Here is a 25156-nt window from a genome sequence, read left to right on the forward strand (position 1 = left end):
GATCATTGTTATTAGTAAAATTACATTGTCAATGTCCTTATCATTCTCATCAACATCAACACTGTCACCATCATTGTCATTGCCATAATTAGTTGTCATTATTATCACCATTTTCATTGTAGTAGAATTTGATTGAATTTGAAATGAAAATGATAGTTACTGTAGTTGTCATCATTGTCACTATGCTGTGACAATGCTGTCATTGTTATAGTTCATTGTCATCATTGTCACCAGCATTTTCATTCTCATAGTTAGATGTCATCATTGTCACCATTTTCTTTGTAGTTAGTTATCATCACTGTCCCCATCCTCACCAATGCTACAGTTTGTTGTCATCCTTGTCACCATCATTTTCATAGATGTCATTGTCACCATCGCCATATAGACAAACTTTAAATTGCACTTCTAATACACAACTTACTTTGGGTGTTGTAGAGCTAGGCCAACCTGAACCAGGCTGCTCATTGCATCATTCCAGGGAAATGATACACTGTTCATCAGCAAAAATATTGCAGTGCACTTAAGCTATAGAAAATAAATACATACAATAACAGAGTTCATTAACAAAATCACTATAAAAAATTATTTTTTTTTAGTAATATAAAGTTATTTAATGTTAAAAGTTATTTAAAATTAATTAAAGAGCAATTCCATGCACATTTTGTCTTACCTCAACATCACTGATGCATTCCACCACTGCAATAGCTTTCTCAAGCCACAATGCCTCGTATGTGTAAGTGAACTGCTTGCCATAACGTTCAATCAAGTCCTAACAACCAGAAATCATAACAAAAATCATTATTTCTACTGGTTTTTCATATGGCGGATAAGATGCTGGTTTCTAATCCCAGTGTCCCAACAACTCCACTCCCAAAGTCTAATTATGAGAGTTTAGATTAAAGTATTTGTCTTGTCTGTGACCCTTGAACAAATTGCTTAAAGTTTACATTTTTTCTCTGGTGAAGACAGGCTTAAAGCCCTTATTACTTGGCTTCTCCAGACAAACTTACGTGTAGTCTTATATCATTTAATTGTTGTGCTTCCACTTTTATGTGCTGTGTGAATAAATCTGAATCTGAATATCTACTGAACAAAATACAAACAAAATTAAATTGATTGATTGCAGATTTTAGCTTTTAAAAGGAGAATGTTTAAGCCCCAGAAGCACCCCAATGGATACAATCTTACAAATAACATCATGTAATTTATAATTAAGGTTAGTTTTATACCTCAATGTACTGTAGAAGAATCTGATCTTCAGGTAGGTTGTTTTCCCGCATGTACTGTCGCACAACCGTGTCAAGCATGTGCTGAACAAGGTTGGCCACCTTTACTCGGTCAAGCATGCGATACGCCAGGCTGTTGGTAGTCTCCTGCAGTAAGAAAATAATGAAGAATATTGCTATAAATTCTCGGGATTAAAGATTTAAAACCTATTAAACAAAAAAAAAGGTCTTGTAATTTTCCCAGCCCCAGAGTAGAGCATAGGATAGCTCAGTGGTAGCCACTGCGTGTATGCCGAACTGTGAAGATCGTTTAGTACTTTGTTCAATTCAATCCGTCGCTCTACTTGTATTTCAGCTAACGGGTTGAAATTCAAGTATAAAACGTGCACCGTCTTGACATTTGACATTTAATCCATTGGTCCTATGTGCAATACGGCATATGTGCACGTTAAAGAATGCAGTACACTCTTCGAAAGTGTAGGGGATTGCCTTCCAGTGGACCCCAATGGAAATAAGTCTTTCGGACGTCCATGGGTTATCCTTGGCGCTCACACCATCAAATAAATCCAATACAATTAAATATATATGTATGTGCTTATTACAGTCACTCATACATCCAAATACATCCAACGTAAATACACTAACCTTCAGATAATCCTGTAGTGTAAGTTTACAACGGTACTTTGTGTGAAGTTTACACAACTCACGTAGATTCTGAGCAAGCTCTTTCAAATGTGTTAGTGCTTCTACGGACATGTTCACACCCTTTGATAAAAACAGGTATTATTCAACTTATAGTACCAGCAGCATTTTCAAATAAATATTACAAATTACGATTAATTATTTTATAATGAAATTAATATAATAGTTTAATTAAAACTAAAATGTATTTTTCCATTTACCTCTTTATCTTTGATGGTTTTGGAAAATCCACCCAACGATAAATTGCAGACCTGAAAGGTTAAAGATATATGAGGACATGCCATTCCATTAATAGCGTACTGTCGAGTAATTAGCATAAGAATGGCAGTATTGTATACTTTAGTAGAGAGAAGCCGTAATACTTTTACTCATAACTTTGGCATTAGAAAGTCGAATAAAAATATTAAAAAGACAATTTTCATTTTTTTGCAACTGATACTGGTATTGGGATGGCATAGTATATAATTCATCAATGACAATACCACTACAAGAAGTAGACCTTAAGCAAAACCACACGCTCCCTACATTAGATAATAAATATTAAATTTTTAATGTATGTCCACCATACAACATCATTAATATTTCTTTAAAAAAATAATAAACACACCTGTGTTGAGAATTGAGCAGCTGTGTACAAACCTCTACCATCATCTATAAAACAGCCATTTTGATTGGCCGAGAAGAACAGATCTGCAACTTCCAATGCATTTGCTGGCCAACCAGCCTATTCAAAAAAACAAAGTGATATATATCAAAATTTTTATGATGATAAGTATAAAAAATACAATTCTAATTGAGAAATTAAATTGAAACATAAAATCTGTCAACTCACCTTTTCTGAAATTTCCATATTAATGGCTTTTTCTTGCAGCCATGTGGCAATACATTTCTAAACAAAAAAACAAAAAAAAACACATTAATTAACCAGTTTCTTCTATTCATAATTTCCATCACTATACATTGGCAATAGAAATAAATACAGTAATAGAAAAATATTTTAAAACCTGTAAAAATATACTCACCTGTCCTTGAGGAAATTTGTAGAGAACAAAAGGAATGAGATCCTCTCGTAACCATGGTATCACCTCTGCCGAAGGGGTGTTTTCAGGTATAGATAGCATCATGACATTGAGCTGTTCCTCTTCTATTGTACTCTCAAAGTCAGACTAATTTAAAGACAACACAAAAAAGATACATAAAAAAAATACAAAAAGACTACATAAGCACACACAAACTATTTGTCATTACATGACATATTCTTAAATCTGTATAGGTGTAATTTTGCCCTACCTGACGTGGAAATGTACCGAATACTTATTATGGATGTACCGAATCCCTATTATGGAACTCCCTCAGCACATCATTAATAAATTCGAAAAGTAGTTATTCCTTTAAATCAGAATATAAATCGTTCCTCATATCTAATTACAGACTTTAACTCTACAAATCTTCTTTATTTAAATCATATTTGTGTCATCCTATCCAATCCCAGTTTATCTTCTTTTCACTTGTCTACCTTTATAATGTTCAAATCTATGTATGTGTTATTTATTTTTTTTTTTAAAGCATTGTCGTTTCTCCTTTGTCGTTCTTCCCTTGTGTTCGTTCCGTCGTGTTTTGTCTTGTCTTTGATTATGGAACAAATTACTTTTCATTTTTTTTCTGGTGGAGCCAGCCGTAAAGCCATTTAGGCTTATTTGACTTCTCCAGACACAATTGCATTCGATTTTGCTTGCATCTTTATTATTTATGTCTTGTTACCACCTTTATGCATTGTGTGAATAAATAAATATGAATGAATATGAATATGAATATGAATACTCAGTACAGTTGAAAACAACTGCGAAAAATAATCGCAAGTTGTTCTCGGGTGGGATTCGAACCCACGATCTCCAGATCACTAGCCTGGCATCATACCTCTAGACCACCGAGCTTGCGCCTGATGGCCAGGGTTGAATTCGAGTCCAAGTAAGCAGCGGGTTACTGCAGTGATGACAGTAATTGTTATTGTCGTGATGGAATAATTTTTTTTCGCAGTTGTTTTCAACTGTACTGAGTATTCGGTACATTTCCACGTCTGGTAGGGCCAAATTACACCTATACATGTTTCTCCTGACGCAAATCCAGTTATTGTCTATTATTCCATCACGACAATAACAATTAATAATCTTAAATCATTACATACATTTTTTAAACCAAGGGTGACTTTAAATCATTAGCAGCTTAAAAATTTCTATATGATATGTATATTTCCAAAAAGCAGCATTAAATAAAACAAAAACAATGTAACTCAAAAAGAGTCTTTTCTCTCTTTTGTAATTACTGTAATGTGTTTTATGTATATTTATTGCTAGTACAAAAATATCAATTGTATTTTAATGGCTCCAAAAAACCAATAATAAACACAATTAGAACAATTTTTTTAAAGCAGTCTAGAAGTAGAATATGTACTAGCTGTAAATGGCAGAATTTGCTTTGAGGAATGTACTGTAATTTGTGAGGCATCTTAAATGACGATGCTATAAAAATCTCTTAAGTTTAAGATTTAACAGTCACCTATCTTCTTCCAAGTAATTTACATAAGGTTTATCACATAACATTAACTTTGGTATAAATAAACACTTCTATTGGTGGTAATCAAAGATGATAATAAATTGTTGAGAAAAGAGTACCGGTATGTCTCTGTTGGAAATTCAAACCCAAGACTCATCACCTACAATAACATTTAAATACTCTACCAAATATGCTATGAGGCCAAGTGGTAGGCCTATACACCCTAGTGTTTTTTTTTCTCTCATGGTATTGGTAATATGCAAGGAATAATATGTTTATATTTATGTTAGATATTTCACATTATAAGTAAATCGTGACATCATCACAGCAACTCCTAATGTTATACCCCCTTTACACTGCCAAGGTCAGAATAACATGTGTTAATTACTGAGTGATCCCAGGTGCATTTTCCATTTACATGGAACGAAAGAAACCGGGTTGATCCCAGCTGCACACATTTTACACAGGCAACGAATGCGAGTTTAAATACCGCCCTCAATTCCTATTGCGATGGTGATCGTGTAGTGATTGAGCCCAATTATTGAAAATACTTAAGCAATTATATCGGCCCTCAGGAATTTTTTTCTTGCATTAATCCAAACTTCTTATAATAATTTCCACATAGTGTATGATATGCAACTATTCTAATTGCTTAATATTAGATAACAAGATAGTATTATTATATTACATTGTAATTTCATTACATGTTTGTATTAATTATTACCTGATGCCGGGTCCAAAGCTTGACTGCTGTTGGGATTTCAGCTTTTGTTAGGTGCTTTAGTATCTGATCAAAAATATCAGCTTTTCTGAACTTGTCCCATCCAACACCACTAAGAAGAAAAATTAATAAAAAACGAAATCTAAATTTACACAAATCAATCGTGATGATGGAGGTGTATGAGTGAGATAACTTGATAACCTTCCCTCCTTTCCTACCCTCTCCATGGTCAGTTGGATCTCTATGGAATGAAGATTATTGTTATGGAGACAGTTCATATGTGGCACCCTGGGCCAGAATGTTCTACTTTATTTGAAGGGGTATTTCATTTCAGGGACAAAAGCAATTATTCGGTTTAGTCAGGTAGGTGTTTACAAATTAACTTCAATAATATTTGTACACTTATGGCTAGAGGGGCGAGTGACTGTCACCTGCAGTCAGAGTCATTTTTTGTGGGTGGGGGAGGTGTTAATTTTGGGCCTGTTATTCTTCATGATGGAGTTCCAAAGATAAGTTGCAGCAGCAACAAAAACTTGGTAAGAAAGATAATTCTAAGATAATTCTAGGTTGTGAGACTGATGGAGATTGATGGAATCTGAAAAGTATGTGTTGGGGGAGAGGGACAAATTACCTTTGTCATCAAAATTGGTTTAGAGGCTTTTTCCATCTTCTGAAGATACAAGTGGATAGAAAAATGGAATTGACAAGATAAAATCTTGTCAATTCCCTTTCCTATCCACTTTTTTTATTTTGTTATTTTTTTCAACACATAACAAAACAAGTGGATAGAAAAGGGAATTGACGAGATAAGATCTACATGCTCAGAAAAACAATGGGCAGCTCTATTCTGGAGAAGTTGGAAGCAGTGAAAATCTTTGAAGAACAAAGCAGAAGGAAGTACTCAAGATGAACAACAAAATTGTACTTTGGCCTGACTTTACCTGAATGACTCGCTCCCATAGGCTATTTTGAATGTACAGAGCCGATGCAATGCCTCTGTGATCTATAAACATATATCAATACAATAACATTAATCAATGACATTAAAATACCAGTATTTGTTTTATTTATTTGTTTAATATGGACAATGGATGTCTGAAGTAAAATGTATGTGTTTATAATTTAATGTTTTTAAGTAGCATATAAGCTTACAGTTTTTATATTTATTTTTATATTGCCAGAAATAACTTAAATAACTTAATATTAGTATCAATAAATGTTATATGTCAACTAAACATCTAAGAATACATTTTTAAATTACCTTTGTCATCAAAATTGGTTTAGAGGCTTTCTCATCTTCTGAAGATACAATGGTTCCTGTTATGCTGTTCAGCTGGAAATAAAAAAAGAATTCACATTCTACCTACTGTATATACACAAGAAAAAATTCATTTATCCTTTTGCCACCCTGGATCCGACACTGCTGAGCTATCATACATACAAAAATTAAACCGAATGTGTATTTGACCCAGTGTTCTCCCGAAGTCATTTTAGCCATCAATTTTACTTGGTAAAAATAACCTGTCAACCAGTAAAAATTTTGTGTTTGTAAAAAAACACTGATTAGTCCTAGGTAGTCTAGGCCTTCTTTCAATAAATCAACATCATTCCAGTCTACGCCTTGGCTATGACTGTTATGCAGAGTTTGTTTCTCAAGTCATTGAACACCACTCAAAAGCGGTAACGCCTCACACCGCGAGCACAGCTGAACTTGGATGGACAAATTTACCCGTAAAAATGTTTCAATTGGGAGCACACTGCTTACCCTATTTCTTGCATAATCTAAGAGTCTGTAAGTGGCGTCAAAGGATGGAAAAGTAGCTTCAATACACTGCTGCACAACAAATGCTTCATCTGGGATCATGCCAAGACAGTTGAGAAGTTCATCGTAGACCACCTGGGCATCTTCAAGGAGTGTTGCATTCCAAGGGGCTACTTTTTCAAGTAAGGTTGTGGCTTTCACCTTTAATACAAGCTGTGTTATGCAACAAAAAAAGTTATATAATTATTTGTATTTTTATCCTTACGATAACAAAAATTACTTTAACAGATACATGTTTATTACAAGTTCACGTAAGTTTTTTGAGTCCACAACCGTCCTTCAATAACTGCCTAAAAACTTAAACATGAGACAATTTAGTAAAAAACAATGACCAACACTTTACTTCAACATCCAGGTTGAAAAGTCTTGCAAATTTCTCAGCTTCTTCAAATTTGTGCTTGTGCAGCAACCGTTGGAATCTGGTCTCGGGCAAGGCTTCCGTCAAGCAACGTACTCTCAACGAGCTTACGGTGTCTTCATCTCGTTCACTGGCACCTTCTATCAGAAAGATCATTTCCTGGGAAAAAAAAAATTGAATCAAAAGTATTATTGCATTTTTTTCTAATGGTCTTTGTAAGGCTCAACAATGACTTACATGATTTTTTAAATACTGGAGCAGTAGGAACACTGGTTGTGAATTGGGTTCTTAAATTTGAGGTCAAAGGTTTAAATATTATACTGCTTCCTGTGGCCCCTTCCTCCCTGTGAAAAAGTATATAAATGAAATGATGATTGTCATTTTGAGAACATTGGTCTTAATGCACACATTGTTAACCACTACCCCAGTTTATATTTTGTACTGTAATGAAAATTATATTATTTTCAATTTTTTTTTTTATTGTTAAAAGTAAAATTGGAATCCCATGCACAGGAAAACAAAACAGCACACAATTAACAAAGATCCTAATGAATCTGACAATCAATTTGACAAATATATGTACCGTATTTATTCGAATAAACGCCCCAGGGCATTTATTGTTGAGAAAGGCTTTTGAGGGGACATTTATTTGAGGAAAGTGCTTATTTGAGGGAGGCGTTTATTTTTTTTTTGGTGAAAAATGGATACGTATATACTCAAATAAATGCCCCTTAATTCCACTGTAAATGTGGAAGTACGACACATAATTACCATCAAAATGTGTTATTGTGTGATCATAAAGACTTACTGATCCCAGCCAGGTTAGAAAAAATGGAATTCTACAGGAGTAGAACATTAATACTTGTGTTCAGAATGATGTTGCTTCCATTAGATTTGTGTAGCATCATTTAAGGGGGGTGTGTTTTCAAGTTATAAAAAAATACCCCAGGCGTTTATTCAAAGGGGCATTTAAAATGTCAACAATATGAATCATTTTGATAATTACTCTTACAAACCTGAGTATAAAGGGCCTCTGATAAGAATGAATGCTGACTGACTTGAAGCTTATAGATCAGTTTAAAAGATGATAGGATGTATACTTCAAGGCTACGGTGTCCATTATGTCCAGGTGAGGACATTAAAACCAACCTGGTATCAACTTGCTGACCACTTGAGGAGGTTGACTGCATCATGGTACCACTCATTAGGAGGAATTCATCCACCTTTACATCGCTCCAGAGCTTAAGAAGAAGCAAGCTCTTCAAATCCCACACACTAAGTGCAGACTTGACAGAGGAACACAAAAGAAAAATATTCTAGTTATTGACAAACCCTTTTTGATTGATTAATAACAAATTAACTATTTTTGCAGAAAAAAACTGTAAAATACATATTTTTTATAATATTATGTGGCAAAACCAGGTACAGGACTGTACTTGTCATAAAAAACGAAAGTGTGGAAATCAGCTAAAATTCCCATGTACAGTATTGACCATCTTAATGCATGTTGAACTGAAAATATAAATTATCATATCTTTGCCATTTGTTACCTGTTTTTAACAATTATTATCTTTTGACCTCCAGATTTCAAACATCTAAAGGGCTGTTTTTACTAGAGTGTGTCACATATATCTGGCTGGTAAACATCTTAAAGGTTTTTATAGTACTAAGTAAATTAGGAAAACCAAATTGTTTTGATCTGTGACGGATTGGAAGTCAAGTTATTCTTGTGTTAGTTTAAATGAGAAATTCAATCAGTGGCAAATCCAAGGGGTGGAGGGGTGGGGTCTCCCCCTACCTACATTTTCAAATAAAAAAACATGGGGAAAAATATAAAATTACATTCAAATTTAAATAATAATAAGAAAATTTAATGATAGTAAATGTTTGTCTGAGAGTGCCATTTCCAGCCCACTAAAAGTGCCATAATCATTATTTTTCTTACCTCAGCTGAGGCGGTTTAGACCCTCAATCTTCGAAACTCCCTCTCTGGTAACCCTCTATTTCTAATTCCTGGATCTGCCACTGGTATATGAATATATTTGAATATTTTATGCTAATTTAATTTATGTTCTCATTGGCATCAGAGAGCCACTACACAGTGATTCAGTTCACTTTTTGGCAATCCTGTTCGGCCAACTAAGTGTTGTTTTTTGCTCTCTGTTAACTTGTGTTTGTCAATTTTAATGTTTTTTCGACGAAATACATAAAATGAAAATGAAATGGTATTATGGTTCATTTTTTTTATAGATTCTTTCTTCCAAATAATGATATTATTCAAAAGTTGCTGTTTGATTTAAATCCTAATTTATATTATACTCTTGTTTTAGATTAAGGTTTACCTTTCATTAAATTATTTGGTAATTTTTGTCAATGCAACCATCAATCAATTAATTAATCAATTAATCAGTCAGATATTTGTTTAACTTACTTGGTCATCAAGCAGTAGTAGGTAATTGCTGCTTGGACAGACTTGACATCTTTGAATGTGACAATCTGTTAATAACCAAAATAAATAATTACTATTTTTTATATCCATAATTTAATTAATCACTATATATTTTAAAAAAAATTCTTTTTAAATCTAGAAATTGTAAAATAGCTAATACCCTATATACTTGTGTGTAAGGCGACCCGCATATAAGAAAAGCTTAAGAAGGTTTTTGGACAATTTTGAATTGATTTGTCAAAATATTTTGTTATCGTATACAGGATAAATCATTATCGAAGCATCCTAGTGTAAAAATTTCTCTTATTTCTTTTATTTTCTATATATGAACAATATGAACAATTGCTTTTTAGCTTTTATAGATCATATCGTTGCAAGTATAAACAGGCCTTAAGGGTTTCTATTACAACATGTGAGAGGAGATGTAAATTGGGTTTATTAAATGCAGCTTACCTTCAAACATTGCTCCTCCTAGTTCTTTACTCAGTTTAGTGGATTTGTTGTATTTACTCCACACCCCAACAATAGAATCTCCTGATCCCTAAATGCAAGAAATAAAAAAACGAATGCAATAGTTTAAGTTGTGTATAGTGTTCAACATTTCCCCTAACAAAATTATGGCTTCTAGCACTGTAAACGCTAAGATATTTTTCAGCATGTATAAACTACAATACAACTCAAGTATGAAAATACTTACGCAAGTGACAATCAACATCTTGCGACCGAGTGTGGCCGTGCAAAAATAAGCGGTGCCCTCGGTATGGACGGCTAACGTGTCAATTACTTCCATCTGTATGCTCGACTGAATCTAGTAAGAATTGAAAATTTTTTTTTTTATTTTTTAATACTCATTACTACTATAACATGCATCTCTTGAACATATATATAAATAAATATGGATAAATCTTTATTTTTTATTTTTTTATTATTATATATTTTTAATATAAATGTTAATTATTTTTGAGTTAGATCTATCCAATGGCTTTGTTGGGGTGCTTGTTCACCTGTTTTGTTCTTGCCATACTGATTCGTTTGTTGATGTTTTTGTCCCAGTGAAAGTTGACAATAAATTTAAAAAGTAACAAAAATTCTCTTTTAGCTGGAATTTCCCTGAAAACACTTTTTGAACTCTACATATGGATGGCACATTTTCAATTCCAATTAAAGTCAATCTTCAATTTTTTTTTTTCTGACACTCAAATGGGAAACGCTGGTACAGTATATGAAAGTGGACATTAAGTACGGGATGAGCTTATATCTGAGATAGATCTATAAGTGGCAGATCCGGGAATTTTAAATAGAGGGGGCCCAGAGAACGACTTTCACATATGGAGAGTTTGGACCGCTTTAGCCCCACCAAAGTTGCCGTAATCATAGTTTATGATTATGGCACCTAGATGGCTGGAAATGGCACTTTCAGACCTAAAATTGATTTATAATTTCCTTTTTTCCCTCAATTTTTAGAACTTAGAAAAATTTAGGGGGCCCCAGGCTGGCTTCCCCTACCCCTTGAATCTGCCACTTTCTATGGTAATGCTAATTGGGCATTTGCAACACACTTGAGACCAAACATTTTTATACCTTGTTTTGCTAACTTAAAGATCATCAAAGGATGGCAGAAAAAAATTAAAATATAAACTTGTTTTGTCATTTAGCAATGATTTTGCAATATGATTTTTTTTAATGATTTTTGGCGGTTGGAGGGTTCACTAACAAGGTATAAAAAAGTCTAGCCTAAATACAGCAAGGTAATGCAGTGCAAAATAACTTTATAAATAGAATTATTGGTTGTAAATGTACATACTTGTTTTGCCAAAACCACATTGCCTTGTTCAATAGCTGAGAAAAAAATACATAAAAATTATTTATTATATATTCACACAGGAGATTGATAATAGCTCTGAAAACCTAAAAATTAATAGGCTAATGCTTGACTGTTTTTTTTCACTACTTTGCACTCATCCAACATTTTTTGGGGCTTCGTCACCAGGACCCATTTCAAAAGATTGTAGGCGACGCCTGACCATGTGCATGTTGCTCTTGTCGGAGACATCGGACCACATCGAGTAAATTCTGGCGCCATCCTTCATAATTAGTAGGCCCTAGCCTACTAGTCTCTGTGGACGACCTAGCCTAGCTACACTAGCTAGGGCTGGTATGAGTCGACGATGTTCTGTACGACGACTGACTGGCGGGCCAATGACAGATACCAGCATAGGCTAACCTATACTGAAGTAATTTAAACTAAAATCCGACGGAAAAAACAGACCCAAAATGAAATTTTCATCTACCGCAATAATTACTAATACTACTTATTTGAATCAGAATCAGTACATCTAACTAGGCCTACAATTGTCTAATTTAGTGAAATCAAACATCTAGGCCTACCTACATAGAACTTACACTTGACATCACAGAGCAAAAACACTAGTCGAGTAGTTTTGTTTGGTTTTGTCATGCGGTAGAATCGAGTATTACTCGCAACCTTTTTTTAACCATTATTTGATCGGACGTGTTTGCAAAATTAATCCTGAACGTTGACTGGCTGTCGGCTAATGATCAAAGACTTACAAAAGTTACCATCACTTACATTGGAAAAACATTTCGATGGCATAGTGGCTACTTTTTGCTACTTCGCAAAAGCGCAGTAGCCACAAAAATTATTCAATAACATAAAATACAATTTTATAATAAATAGATTGAAATGAAAGCTTATGCTTATCTTAGGCAACTCACCCTCATTCAACTTGGACAAACTGATGTTGCTGAACCTGAAGAGTGTGCCATTACAAGCGAGAACAAGTAACTCACAAGTATCTAGGTAAGTAGACAGAGAGAAAAAGTTACGCCGGACATTCAATGCGTTGAAAACACGATCGATTGAATCTTACTCCGCTCTCTGTGAGCAGTACACGACACGACGGTGGGATTCTGAACGGATTGTTAAAAAAGTAATTCGCTGCTCGCACGTTCTATTGCTGCATAATTCATAGAATTACCTCGGGCACAGGTACAAGAAAAATGTTTTACTAAATCTTTGGATTCATGATGAACTAATCATGATAAGAATTAGATAACTTTAACAACTTATTTTTTTTCTTTTTTCCTCATCAGTGTGATTAAACTTCTATAATTCTCAGCATACTTTCTCCCTCTCTTTCACAGTGTCATCACCCCTTCTAACTTCTCTCACTTCCTCCCTCATAACCCTTTCTCTCCCTCACATCTCATTTACCCCTCCTTCTTTCTCTCAGTTCCTCTTCCATTTTCTTTATATCTCCTCCTCACTGGTGTCCTCATTTTTACTGGTCTTTCCCTTCCCCTTTTGTGTAATCACTCCTCCTTATTTCTCCCCCTCCCCTTCATTATCAGTCTCATCACTAAAATTTCATTCTCTCCCTTCCTTATCATTAATTCTCCTTTCCCTTCCTCCCTTCATTCCTTCCCTCCCTCCCTTCTTCCTTTCTCTTTCTCTCTCCCTATATTCCACCCTACTCAGTACTTACTAATGTGACCTTTTGATGAGAAAATCAGACGTCTGAAGGATGGACTATCGTCGTATTCCCCTTTGGACACCAATCTCTGGGATAAAACAACATTTTAAATAAATATTGAGTAAATTCATTAGATCTTTTAATATGGCTGTATAAGTTTCTTTTGTATAACCCATGGGAATAAAAAATGTTGTAATGAGGTATTATTATTTACAATTCACTTTGTATACGTGAAATTTTGCCTGCAACTAGAAAGGCTTAGTCCACCAAAATGTATTTATACATGGACTCACCAATACTGTAAAACCAATTTGATTGGTCAGCCATGCCCATCTAATGATGGGCATGGATAATTCTACCAATCAAAAAGTAAGCTCCACCTTTACACTCTACTCACGTACATATGTCACTACTACAACCATTTTGATTGACTATTGCCTCAGACATGCATCTAACACATAATATTCACCCAGAGTCAAAACAAATAGGATTATCATGATAATAATTAAATTAAATCAACACACCTGTGAGAAAAGAGTACGTTGAATTCCTGTATCAACAAAGTGAATTACTCCGCTGCTTTCAGCAACAACCAAAAATTTGCTATCATCACTCCAGGCAACAGCATCAACAGTGGTTTCTACAATAAAACATGGTTTAAATTAATTATTGTTCAATTTTTAATCACATACTGTAATTTCATATGGAAATATAAAATGAATTATAATGCCTGTAAATGCTTGAAGTTGTTAATTATTTAGTATTTTACAAAAACAGATCAAGGAGTTTTTTCACTGGTCATTTGTTTACAGAATCAATCATACACACGGTGCACCCTCCTCCACTCCCCGGGAATATTTCCAGTTATGTGTGTAATCCTCACTACTAATTTCATTCTGAATCATTCACTTCCAACTCAGGTACCCCCTTATATTCCTGAGTGAAGAGAGACAAATGCAGATAAAGAGTCCTGCCCAAGGACACGAGCAATGTGACGGGCATCGGTCTTGAACTGCCCACATTCTGATTAAAATCCAATGCCTTACACGCTGCGCCTCCTGCTTGGAAGCATGAGATTGGAAGTAGAGTATCATAACAAACTTCTGAAAACTTGTGTTAATAAAGTATACATATTATAAGGCAACATAACTTTTAACTGATATAAAGGAACATTATCAAATCATGTATTCATTCATCAGAATTTGATAAACTGTAACTCAACCCTTCATTCATCTATGTTGAAAGAAAATAAAAGGAAATGTCACTGTCGTTTCTATTTACCAAAGCTTAAAGTGACAAGGAATTTATGACATGAATCATCAAAAAGTGACAATTGGCCATCAGCAGCAACACAGAATCCTTCTTGAGAACTGCTAGCAAATAAATGTGGGTTCTTCACAATCTGTAAATAAAATAAAAAAGTCAAAGTCTTATAGGCCTGTCAGGAAAAATTTGGTACGGGGCCAAAATTGATCCGCCGGACCGATTTTGGCTTTAAGATGGCTACCAAATGTAGTCCACATAAGCCAAAATGGGTCCGGCATCTATTTAGTTGTTATAACCTGTATTTTTTTAGCGTTGTTCATATTTGTTTTTAATCAAATGATAGATAAATATCTCATCTCTTATTATATAATATTTTTTTCATTTGTTGCATGTGCAATTTTGATTATACAGCCACAAAATTTAGTACAGAATGTTATTTTGGCTCTTCGTGCCCAGTAAACTCTTGGGTGTAAAAGTTAGAAAAAAGGTTAAACGATACAATCGTAAATCGTGTTGGTCCGCCTTAGTTTATTTTTTACCTTGTTTTGTTTTTGTGATTGCTTAACGCCGCGACGAAATACATGAGCAATCATATCAAAGAAATTATTGACCCCTTTATTTTCACGTAATAGAACAACTATTGTATAACCTAATACCCCACACAATAATATATAAAGCTAATAAATTATTCTTGTGTTTCATTTTAGGCTCAACCGAAGCCAAGCACGGCCGCCGAAAATTATGCATGCTGTGTGTTGCCTAGGAAATACATTACCATGTGTGTTTGATAAAACGCGTCCAAAAGCTTATGAATCATTCTGTCACGGCAAAAGATTTCTTAAGTGTGGAAGAAACAAAAATTACTTCCCTCCACTACACGGGAGAAACAATCATACCCCACGGGCAGCTAACGCGTTACAAGCAGCCAGGCCGACGGACCAATTTTATCGAAGGGGGACCTATTTTAGCGGCTAAAATCGACTCGGTGGACCTATTTTTGGGGCTAAAAGTTGTCAGACTGACAGACTTTGGCGGCCAAAATCTTTCCGCCGGACCTATTTTGGCGTGACAGGACTAAACAAGGCTTCAGTGGCATACAGTCTTGAAATGGGGGTGGGGCGAAGGTGGAGTGGGGAGGGGGCTTAATAATTACATGAGGGGAACTAGGTCGCAAAATTAAGTAACGTGAGGTGATTTTTAACTAAGGAGCATACAACTGGAGTTAGTGACAAATTTTGGGCACCCCTAGATATGCACTGGTAGCCTTGCAGTTTGGTATGCAGATGATGAAATAGGCCTACAAAAACAGATGAGGGAACACCTAAATCTATTGAATGTTTGATAACCATTAACAACAAAATATTGAAAGTTAAAAATAAATTTATTTGCTGATGATAGTCTCCTAGCTAGCAACACCTGCTTACTTCCCCTCTGGAACCGATTGTTGCCAATGTGTCCACTTGGTACAATGCACTCCCTGATTCTTGACGAGGTCCAAAATTGGCAGTTTCATCACCACCGAAGTCAATCTCAACATCATCCCATGACATTGTGGCTGGTTGCTACTGAAAAAAGGATGAAGCACACAAAGCTAAAAAATGAGTCTTAATACCAGGACCAGTAGTACTTGTAGTAGCAATTCATTATGCAGGTCCATGGCTAGGCCCTGTGGTTGTGCCTACTCTATGTGCTTGCCAGTAAAATAAGACTAGGCCTAGCCTAGTTTTTACTCGAGTGAGTGAGTCTTATCTTATGAGGGCTTAGGTCTAGGCCTACGTGATGTCGACGGGTAGGCTGGCTGGCGTAGCCTAGGCCTAGGCTACTGTTACTCTAGGCTAGGCCTAATTTCATGTAATCGTCACAAACATACTTCACTTCATAAATTTTGACTTACTATGAACGTTTCTATATTCAATGAAGTTGCATTCCTGAAATTCCCGGACTAAGACTTAGTTATATTTCTGACTTTTTCTGAATGTTATTCCACATGTATCTCTATTTTGAAATTTCCCGCGAATGCGAAAATGTATGATAATATGCTTAGCAGGGTTGCCAGATAGTCGACAGGCTTCACGGCCAAACACACGCCATCTCACGGCCAAATTCGGCCAAACTTTTTTTCAATATCGGCCAAAATTCGGCCAGATTTTAATCCGATTAGAAGACAACAGTGGGTACATTCATTTGAAATACTACAAAAATTATACGAAAATCAGCGGTCATTAGTTTGAAATTGAAGAAATTCAAATGATATACACAAAACAATGTTAAAAATAAATAGCCTATGTTCTTTAGTTGCTGGCATGCAGGCCAATTTAGAGGCAAATCCAGAGATGTCCCAAAGGGGGAGGGCCGGGGCCGAAAAAAGAGGAGGTGATTGGGCGAAAGTGCTGTCTCTTATACACATCTCCTATACACCGTGCGTTCACATACAAAACAAGAAGACAAGTAAAAAGAAAACCATACAAATTACAGAGTAAATTACAAAATGACGTTTTAAAAAAAGTTCGAAACACCGCAACGAGGCCAAAAATATCATTCGCAATTGTAAGGCTTTCAATTCTTTTCGTTTTCGCCATGTTTGTGTAAGGTAAAATTCGTTATCAAGTCTATGCTTGATAACGAATTTTCACGAATTCGGGGCAAAATGTATTTAAAATTGAAGAAATTGGTTTCATATTGCAAATATGAAAACGGTCATGCAGTCTTGCGTCCATCATCATCATTGTCATTGTCATCATCATCATTAATAGGCCTAGAATTAGGCTAGTATGGTAAACAATTCTTTAAAGAATCTTGCAAAAGAATAAAAACCAAAATGAACTTACAGTATCAAATTTCTATATCTTGCCTTGGATTAATATGGATTTAAGATTTTTTATCACGCTTAAGGCCATTAATTAGAATGAATTAAGTTACATAGTAGGTAACACAAACTAGCGTTAAAACAAACCTATGAAAACGTTAATAAATACTTTTTATCTAAACTTCTAAATTCGCCTCTGAATGTTATTATCGCAGTAGGGCCTACTTAAAGCAATAAATCAATGTTGCTATCAGAATTATCTTTTCCACCTCTGCTATTTAAAATCACAATATTAAGATTCATCTAAATTTGATTTAAATGTATTAAATATTAATGTACATTGTAGTCGATTTATAGCAAAAACTTTAAGGGCCTATTATTGGCAATTAATTAGAATGAATTAAGTTACATAGTTAGGTAACACAAACTGGCGTTAAAACAAACCTATGTAAACTTTAATAAATACTTTTTATCTAAACTTCTAAATTCGCCTCTGAATGTTATTGTCGCAGTACTTAAAGCAATAAATCAATGTTGCTATCAGAATTATCTTCTGCATTCTCATATGCAACCTAACTCCAGAGTAACTTCGAAGAAGTCTCTTCAAAACTTGCTTGAAATTGGAGGTGCCATCGGACCCGAATGATCACATCGAGCATTTATATATGGCGCTCTACATAAAGAACACTACGGGCACCTAGGGCTATATAATTCAATTGGGCAATAATAAATTAATTAAAGTACAGTATTTAATTTATAGGCCTATTCAAAAGAAGATGGAACATATACAAAGACACGCAATATATGGTACAAACTTGCAATGAACTGTCTTCATAAAGCTTAAACGAGGATAAACTTCATAAACAATATATTTCATCCGAACAATTAAAATTATTAAATGTAACTGTTACCGGTATCTTTTAAATAAACTCTCTTACGTCAAATCCGACTGAATCGGGGAACCTAGATTAAGTGTTTAGTGCAAGTAGGGCCTACAAACAAAGGTGCAAGACAAGAATCAAATATAGAATTTAAGCTAACAAAAACAAAATATCCAAAACAAAGTCTACGTTATATTAGGCCTATATTGAAAAAAATGTAAACTTTTCAAAAATTCGGCCAAATTCGACCAAATATAGTTTGGCCGTGACTTTTCAAATGCTACGGCCAGACAAATTTGTATACGGCCAGATTTGAGGAATCTGGCCGTCAAAAAGGCCAAATGGCAACCCTGATGCTTAGTGGGAGAAGCTTATGGAACGCCGTTAGCGCATTCATACTTGTCAGTTTCAGTTTTATCGCCATTTACTGTGTACTTTATGATTTTATACGTGCGTTTAAAAACTCATTCAACGAAAACTTAACAAGCATCAAATTCAATTTCGGAGTGATCCAGACTGCCATGAATGTAATATTATCTATAGTCATTGAGTGGCTGCATAACACTAACTCCATTCCTACCGCCACACCAAGCCCCCCCCCCCAACCCTCCCACCGATGCCACTGATGTAGCACAGATGGACAGTATCTGCGGTAGGGTATTTGACGCTACCAATAGAAATGCACATTGACAAAGAATGTCACGTTATCGGGCATTAAACCATACGCTTGACGAGTACTTAAACGATAGCGATAAGTAATGGTGATTGGAGTTGTTGTCTCATGTTGTTTTCCGCTGATTTAAATGAATAATCATACAACAGGTACGTTGTCTGATATAAATTAATGAGTACCGTGGGATTTTGGTATATGGTAAGAATTTATATCTCTGCCAGGAAGCTATACAATGATAATAGACAATGGCGATTATTAAATGAAGTTGTGATAACGTTCAAGAGCATTCGGTATACAGATTATGCATGGAATGTCCCTGATATTGTTAAAAGAAGATTAATATAATCTGAGATGTAATATTATTTCAATACCATATCAAAAGTATAAAATACGTTGCATGGCAAAAAAAAAAAAAAAAAAAAAAAAAAGTCTTCACATACAGTAGGCCTATTCTATATTATCCATTATGTAAATACTAAATATAGGCCTCCTGCTTAATATGGCGACTCACTTAACCAACTGGGGCATTTCCATAACCTTATAAGTATTGCTTGATGGTTATCGTTGAATAAAAGTAAGAGAGTATGACTCGCAGCGGTATATAAAGCTTTGGTATTTTAAGCATATTTCGCTCTCAAGCTGTCAGCTAATAGTGGTGTGGAACACGTTATAATTAAATATATATATATATATTTTATAGTGAAATATGAAGTGGAGGCAGGAATTTTTGTCCACTCCCTAAGCCTCAAAAATAGAATTGCTTTATAAAGCATCAATTTATCTTGTATAACTAGCGAGTGTACTTGCGGTTGGATTTGAGTAAAATTAAAACAAAAGAAAGACATATAACAGGGCGGATTCAAAGGGGATAGGGGTGGGAAGCCGGCTCGGGTCCCCCTAAATTTTTCAAAATTATGAAATAATGGAGAAAAAATAAAATTATATTCAAATTAAGTCTGAGAGTGCCATTTCCGGCCACCAAAGATGCCATAATCATCACTTTTCCTACCTGAAGTACACCGTATAATTATTAAAGGTAGAGTAATGTATTTGTTTAAACATGATAACCAAGACATAGCAATTAAGTGCACCTGTCTCTGGTAAATGTATTCACATGTATCAGTAGGCCTACAGTAATCTGATAAACTCTGCATATGTTGTTTTGTGCAAATAATCATACAAATCACCAGTGATGTTACCAGTCTTGTGAGTGAGATACTTAACTATAAAAATGTTAGAATTTAACAGCGGTAGTCATTGAAACTTCAGTATGAAGCATATAAAGATCGAGCTGTTACTGTTGCTGCAAGTTGTTTCGTGTACTTCAGGTAAGCGTAAGCAAATAAACAATAACAATAAATTTAAATTAGGAATGTTAATTTGACGGCCCTACCTGACGTGTTGTGGTACTAAATACTAACTTCGTTTCCAAATACTTGCGAATAAAATTTCGAATAATTATTCTATTGGGAAATCAACCGACGACCTTATTATAGCCTGTTATCATTACAATAATTACACCGAGCCTGTGCTTAATGACTAATGTAATTATTTAATATTAATATCATTTGTTTGGTTTGTTATCACTCTCATCACTCATCAAACATTATTAGCAATCAAAATATAAATTACAGATATATTTGTAAACCCTCTCGCAATCTTGTTTTCGTAAGGGATTTTCTTTTGCTTTCTATAAGTTATATTACACTTTAAGTTATTAACTTTTAATTTAGAAATAGAAAGATAAAATATTCTTCTTAACACCTTCCGTCTTCCGATAGCGTGTTTCACTTTCTCTCACCAGCCTGTGCGGTCACCGGCTAAACTGTGTGTTGATCCGTCTGTGATTTTTTTATGTTTCAAAATTCTTTATTGTTTATGTTTGCTAGCCAAATTGATTTAGGCTACTCCACTAGTCTTTTAACTCTTCTGTTTGCTTTCTCTGAGAGTGACCTGTGCTGGAGTTTCTTTGGAGCCGAAGCAAGTGACCGTACCATGTCAGTTTTTCTCCATTTAATCGAGATGCTCCATTTCCTTAGCTTTCTTTTGCTTGTATAATTCATCATTTCTGAGTTTATGGTACCATTGAACTCCTAATATGTTGCTATATAAACTTCCGTTTAAAATGTCGATTTTAGTTTCAGACTTTTGGTCATGGTCCAATGGTCCAGAGTTCAGAACTATAGAGAAAGATAGGTAGACCTACTTGTCACATACCGTGCATTAAAATTAGTTGTATTGTAAGTTTCTTGTTTGTGATACTATGGAGGTATAACAAATTTTTATATCTCCAATTTATTTCGTTAAAGACTAATATCGCTAAGACTTTGACGACGATGTTTGATGTCTTCTTTGGTTAAGTTTGTTTCTTAAGTATTTGCAGCTTCTCCATATGTCACTTTCATTTCTTTTAATTTAGTATTTAGGCATTCAGATCAAGATGCTTATTAATTCGTTCTGGCATAATTCATGTGGTGCGATGTGACATTTTTATGTTTGAAAAGTATTCGTAACCAGAGTCAGTCTTTACATTGAAATCCCCAGATATAATTAATAAATTTCTGTTACTTATATTACTAATTACACTTTCAAGTGCGATGATTCTTCCCTCACCGCAGGTGTTTTTTTCACCTAGATGCGTACTATGTACAAATAAAGCTTACATACCCCTTTTTGCTTGGACTGCCTTTGTTTAGCTTAAAAGTGACCAAACATATTCTACCCGAGAAACGCTTAAAAGTGACGAACAAACTCCTTTCTACCACTATTCTTACATTATGATAATATAAGAGTTGTTTTTGGCCCCAGTCTAGAAGAGCTATAACTTATAATATTATAATACAGTTTATTCTGTTAATATGACGTATCAAAAATTCCCTCTAGAAAAACATGTTAAAGGTCTCTTTTAAAGTTTCAAATATATTTATCTCTTTACAGGTACAACTGTAGATTATAGCAGTGTTACAACTGAAGGTAAAATATTAAATATTTTATATTGACTCATACATTTTTTGTTGTTAACGATATTTTTACAATCGCAATGGAAGTTTGAACGTCTGCACATTATTATTTTATTTAATCCGCAGTGTCGTTTTTATCATATTAATATATTACGTTTGATCTCTGTATTTATATATGTTGTAGCTGTCTCTTATACACATCTAGATGTGTATAAGAGACAGGGCCTACAGTAATCTGATAAACTCTGCATATGTTGTTTTGTGCAAATAATCATACAAATCACCAGTGATGTTACCAGTCTTGTGAGTGAGATACTTAACTATAAAAATGTTAGAATTTAACAGCGGTAGTCATTGAAACTTCAGTATGAAGCATATAAAGATCGAGCTGTTACTGTTGCTGCAAGTTGTTTCGTGTACTTCAGGTAAGCGTAAGCAAATAAACAATAACAATAAATTTAAATTAGGAATGTTAATTTGACGGCCCTACCTGACGTGTTGTGGTACTAAATACTCACTTCGTTTCCAAATACTTGCGAATAAAATTTCGAATAATTATTCTATAGGGAAATCAACCGACGACCTTATTATAGCCTGTTATCATTACAATAATTACACCGAGCCTGTGCTTAATGACTAATGTAATTATTTAATATTAATATCATTTGTTTGGTTTGTTATCACTCTCATCACTCATCAAACATTATTAGCAATCAAAATATAAATTACAGATATATTTGTAAACCCTCTCGCAATCTTGTTTTCGTAAGGGATTTTCTTTTGCTTTCTATAAGTTATATTACACTTTAAGTTATTAACATTTAATTTAGAAATAGAAAGATAAAATATTCTTCTTAACACCTTCCGTCTTCCGATAGCGTGTTTCACCTGTCTCTTATACACATCTAGATGTGTATAAGAGACAGGTCATTGAGTGGCTGCATAACACTAACTCCATTCTTCGCTATGAGCTTTCTTTTCCTCTATCAATAATATTTAACAAACTTTTGAATGAACGTGCTGTACCTCAATCTTGGAAAGAAGCGTGGCTCATCCCAATTTTTAAAAAAGGTAAGAAGGATAGTCCATCTAATTACAGACCTGTTAGTCTAACGTTTCTGGTTTGTAAGATCTTTGAGTGGATTATCTGTGTTTAAATTATGGATCATTTAGAAAGTAATAGTCTGTTGTGTAATGAACAGCATGGTTTTAGGAATGGTCGGTATTGCGTAACCCAGCTACTTGAAGTCCTTGAACAGTGGAGTACTAATATTGATGAATCCCGTAGCTTTGTCTTCATTTACTTTGAATTTAAGAAAGCTTTCAATTCCGTCCCGCATCAACGATTATTTAAAAAAAATTATTTAGTTTTGGTGTCCGTGGTAAACTTCTTACTTGGATTGGTGCGTATCTTTCTGCTCGGACACAAAGATTTTCTGTAAATGGGCATTTTTCTGGTCAGTTTTCAGTAATTAGTGGGATTCCGTAAGGGAGTGTAATTGGGCCAATTTTTTCATAATGTTTATTAATGATCTACCCTCGGTTACAGATTCAGAGGTAAAACTGTTTGCTGATAACAAAATTATTTAGAATTGTGGATTCACATGAGGATAGTGTAAGCTTACAGTCAGATATTAATGCATTATGTGAGTGGTCTAAAAAGTGGCAGTTGCCCTTTAATTTTATACTTGAGGCTGTGAATAAGGAAAAAGATTTCCTCCCACATATTTTGGAGGGGGTTGGTCCCCCAACGTTTCAACCGCAATTTACCGTAATTAGTAAAGATGATGCCTGAAAGTTGTTGAAATGAACTGCATAAATGACCCAGGCTTTGGCGAAAAAGCACTATACAGCCTAAATACAGTACTGTACATCTTGGGGTATCACTAACGTCTGAATTACCTGTAAATACACGACGCGAATACACGACTCGAGTGCGCGTGCTTTTGTCAGCCTCGGCCATGGATTGGCTGGGGTAGATGTCGACTCACGGCATTGAAGACGTAGGCAAAAGAAAGTAAATGCATTAAAGAAAAAGTTTCATTTTCTATGGAACATCACATATATTAATTGGATCTCTATGAATTGCCAAAAATCGCTGATAAAAGGTCATGGGAAATTTGTTGGCACTTCATTTTGACGATCGCACCCCCTAAATTGTATTAAGAAAATTAATAATTGTTTTATTATATTGTTGATATATTATTTTTTTATCTTCATGAACATAATTCTGATAGGATTTTAAAAGTATGAGAGTGCAATTTCCGGGCACCTAGAGGTCCATATTCTCAAAATGTTCCCACCTCAGCCTGTGGTGGGACTGAGGTTATAGCAAAGATAATAAATAGCAGAAGATAGAGCAGCTTCCCAATATAGTGGAACATCCGTTCAAAAGGCATTGTGGGTACCCGGAGAGCAATTTTACTACAACCGCGCGGCGGCGCTATATAAAAATAATAAAGGCGCTGCTCTTGTTCGCTTGTTTCCTTTAGTTTCTCCACTTAGTAAAATGTTCAAAGTTTACTGCAACCACAGGAGGGCGAATGTTCCATCGATTTTAATGGAAATACGCGGAGCAGCGCCTTCTTCTGCTATTTAAGTTCTTTGGTTATAGTGGGCTCTCACACACCCCTACCGCCAAATCCTGCATCCGCCCCAACATGGTACATCACACGGGTTATTTAGATCTCTGATTGCCAAAAATCGCTGATAAAAGATCATGAGAAATTGGATTGGTGCTTTACTTTGACTACAATAGTGATGTGATGATGACGACTTTGACTATATAAAAGTGTCATTTCTGGCCATCTAGAGGTACTATTTTCGCACATTAGCCAACCATGGTGGGGCTGAGGTGGGTGTGGTCTCACGAAAGGTTCCCCCACCCACCTTTCAAAACAGATCTGCGCCCTTGAACGTAGGTAAACAGCCAGAAATAGAATAAAAGCTTTCGGACAACGATAGTCCTTCCTCAGTGGTTAGTGAGTGAGGGTAGAAAAAGCCAGATAGTATATAAAGTGAGAAGTCATGCAAGCAATAGACTAGATGTGATAGTGCAATGAGAGAGAATACACAGTAAGCAAAAGAACAAAACAAAGAGAGAAGAAGGTAAAAACTAAGCTTTAGTGGCAGCCCCTATAAATTAGCCAAATGATTGATATAGATAAATTTGGAATTCCATTGGATTAATTTAGTAATGTAGTTCGATGAAAGAGTTCAAGGTGTGGACTAGCTCCAGTAGCGGC

General features: G+C 34.9%; 2 protein-coding genes and 1 non-coding gene across 5 annotated transcripts in view; 1 reads left to right on the forward strand and 2 right to left on the reverse strand.

Annotated features, from left to right (window-relative positions):
- Nucleotides 1-16623, reverse strand: part of LOC117111904 (kinetochore-associated protein 1-like) — a 38450-nt gene extending 21827 nt beyond the window's left edge. The window contains exons 1-24 of one of the 2 annotated variants that reach the window (XM_033254933.1): nucleotides 16486-16623; nucleotides 16016-16153; nucleotides 14607-14727; nucleotides 13850-13965; nucleotides 13338-13413; nucleotides 12568-12648; nucleotides 11636-11670; nucleotides 10529-10639; nucleotides 10285-10372; nucleotides 9814-9878; nucleotides 8399-8668; nucleotides 7368-7541; nucleotides 6968-7177; nucleotides 6464-6535; nucleotides 6144-6205; nucleotides 5206-5314; nucleotides 2951-3094; nucleotides 2761-2817; nucleotides 2536-2652; nucleotides 2129-2179; nucleotides 1872-1991; nucleotides 1230-1373; nucleotides 671-769; nucleotides 422-525 (exon numbers count right to left, since the gene is read on the reverse strand). In XM_033254933.1, coding sequence (XP_033110824.1) covers nucleotides 422-525; nucleotides 671-769; nucleotides 1230-1373; nucleotides 1872-1991; nucleotides 2129-2179; nucleotides 2536-2652; nucleotides 2761-2817; nucleotides 2951-3094; nucleotides 5206-5314; nucleotides 6144-6205; nucleotides 6464-6535; nucleotides 6968-7177; nucleotides 7368-7541; nucleotides 8399-8668; nucleotides 9814-9878; nucleotides 10285-10372; nucleotides 10529-10639; nucleotides 11636-11670; nucleotides 12568-12648; nucleotides 13338-13413; nucleotides 13850-13965; nucleotides 14607-14727; nucleotides 16016-16141 — 2552 coding nt within the window. In that variant the 5' untranslated portion in view covers nucleotides 16142-16153; nucleotides 16486-16623. Of the gene's footprint in view, nucleotides 1-421; nucleotides 526-670; nucleotides 770-1229; nucleotides 1374-1871; nucleotides 1992-2128; nucleotides 2180-2535; nucleotides 2653-2760; nucleotides 2818-2950; nucleotides 3095-5205; nucleotides 5315-6143; nucleotides 6206-6463; nucleotides 6536-6967; nucleotides 7178-7367; nucleotides 7542-8398; nucleotides 8669-9813; nucleotides 9879-10284; nucleotides 10373-10528; nucleotides 10640-11635; nucleotides 11671-12567; nucleotides 12649-13337; nucleotides 13414-13849; nucleotides 13966-14606; nucleotides 14728-16015; nucleotides 16157-16485 lie in introns of both variants that reach the window. The other variant, XM_033254932.1, reaches the window with a different exon arrangement.
- On the reverse strand, nucleotides 3790-3861 carry Trnat-agu. Its single transcript has one exon. It is a non-coding gene; the product is annotated as a tRNA-Thr (tRNA).
- Nucleotides 16624-20145: 3522 nt separating the features above from the next.
- LOC117111937 (deleted in malignant brain tumors 1 protein-like) overlaps nucleotides 20146-25156 on the forward strand; it is a 21677-nt gene continuing 16666 nt past the window's right edge. For both annotated transcript variants that reach the window (XM_033254984.1, XM_033254985.1), the window contains exons 1-2: nucleotides 20146-20279; nucleotides 21889-21924. In XM_033254984.1, the coding sequence (XP_033110875.1) occupies nucleotides 20222-20279; nucleotides 21889-21924 (94 nt within the window). In that variant the 5' untranslated portion in view covers nucleotides 20146-20221. The remainder of the gene's footprint in view (nucleotides 20280-21888; nucleotides 21925-25156) is intronic.

This window comes from Anneissia japonica, unplaced genomic scaffold, assembly GCF_011630105.1.
Source record: "Anneissia japonica isolate Jap-2015-1 unplaced genomic scaffold, ASM1163010v1 scaffold1594_len1068242_cov183, whole genome shotgun sequence".
In the NCBI taxonomy this organism is placed as follows: domain Eukaryota; kingdom Metazoa; phylum Echinodermata; class Crinoidea; order Comatulida; family Comatulidae; genus Anneissia; species Anneissia japonica.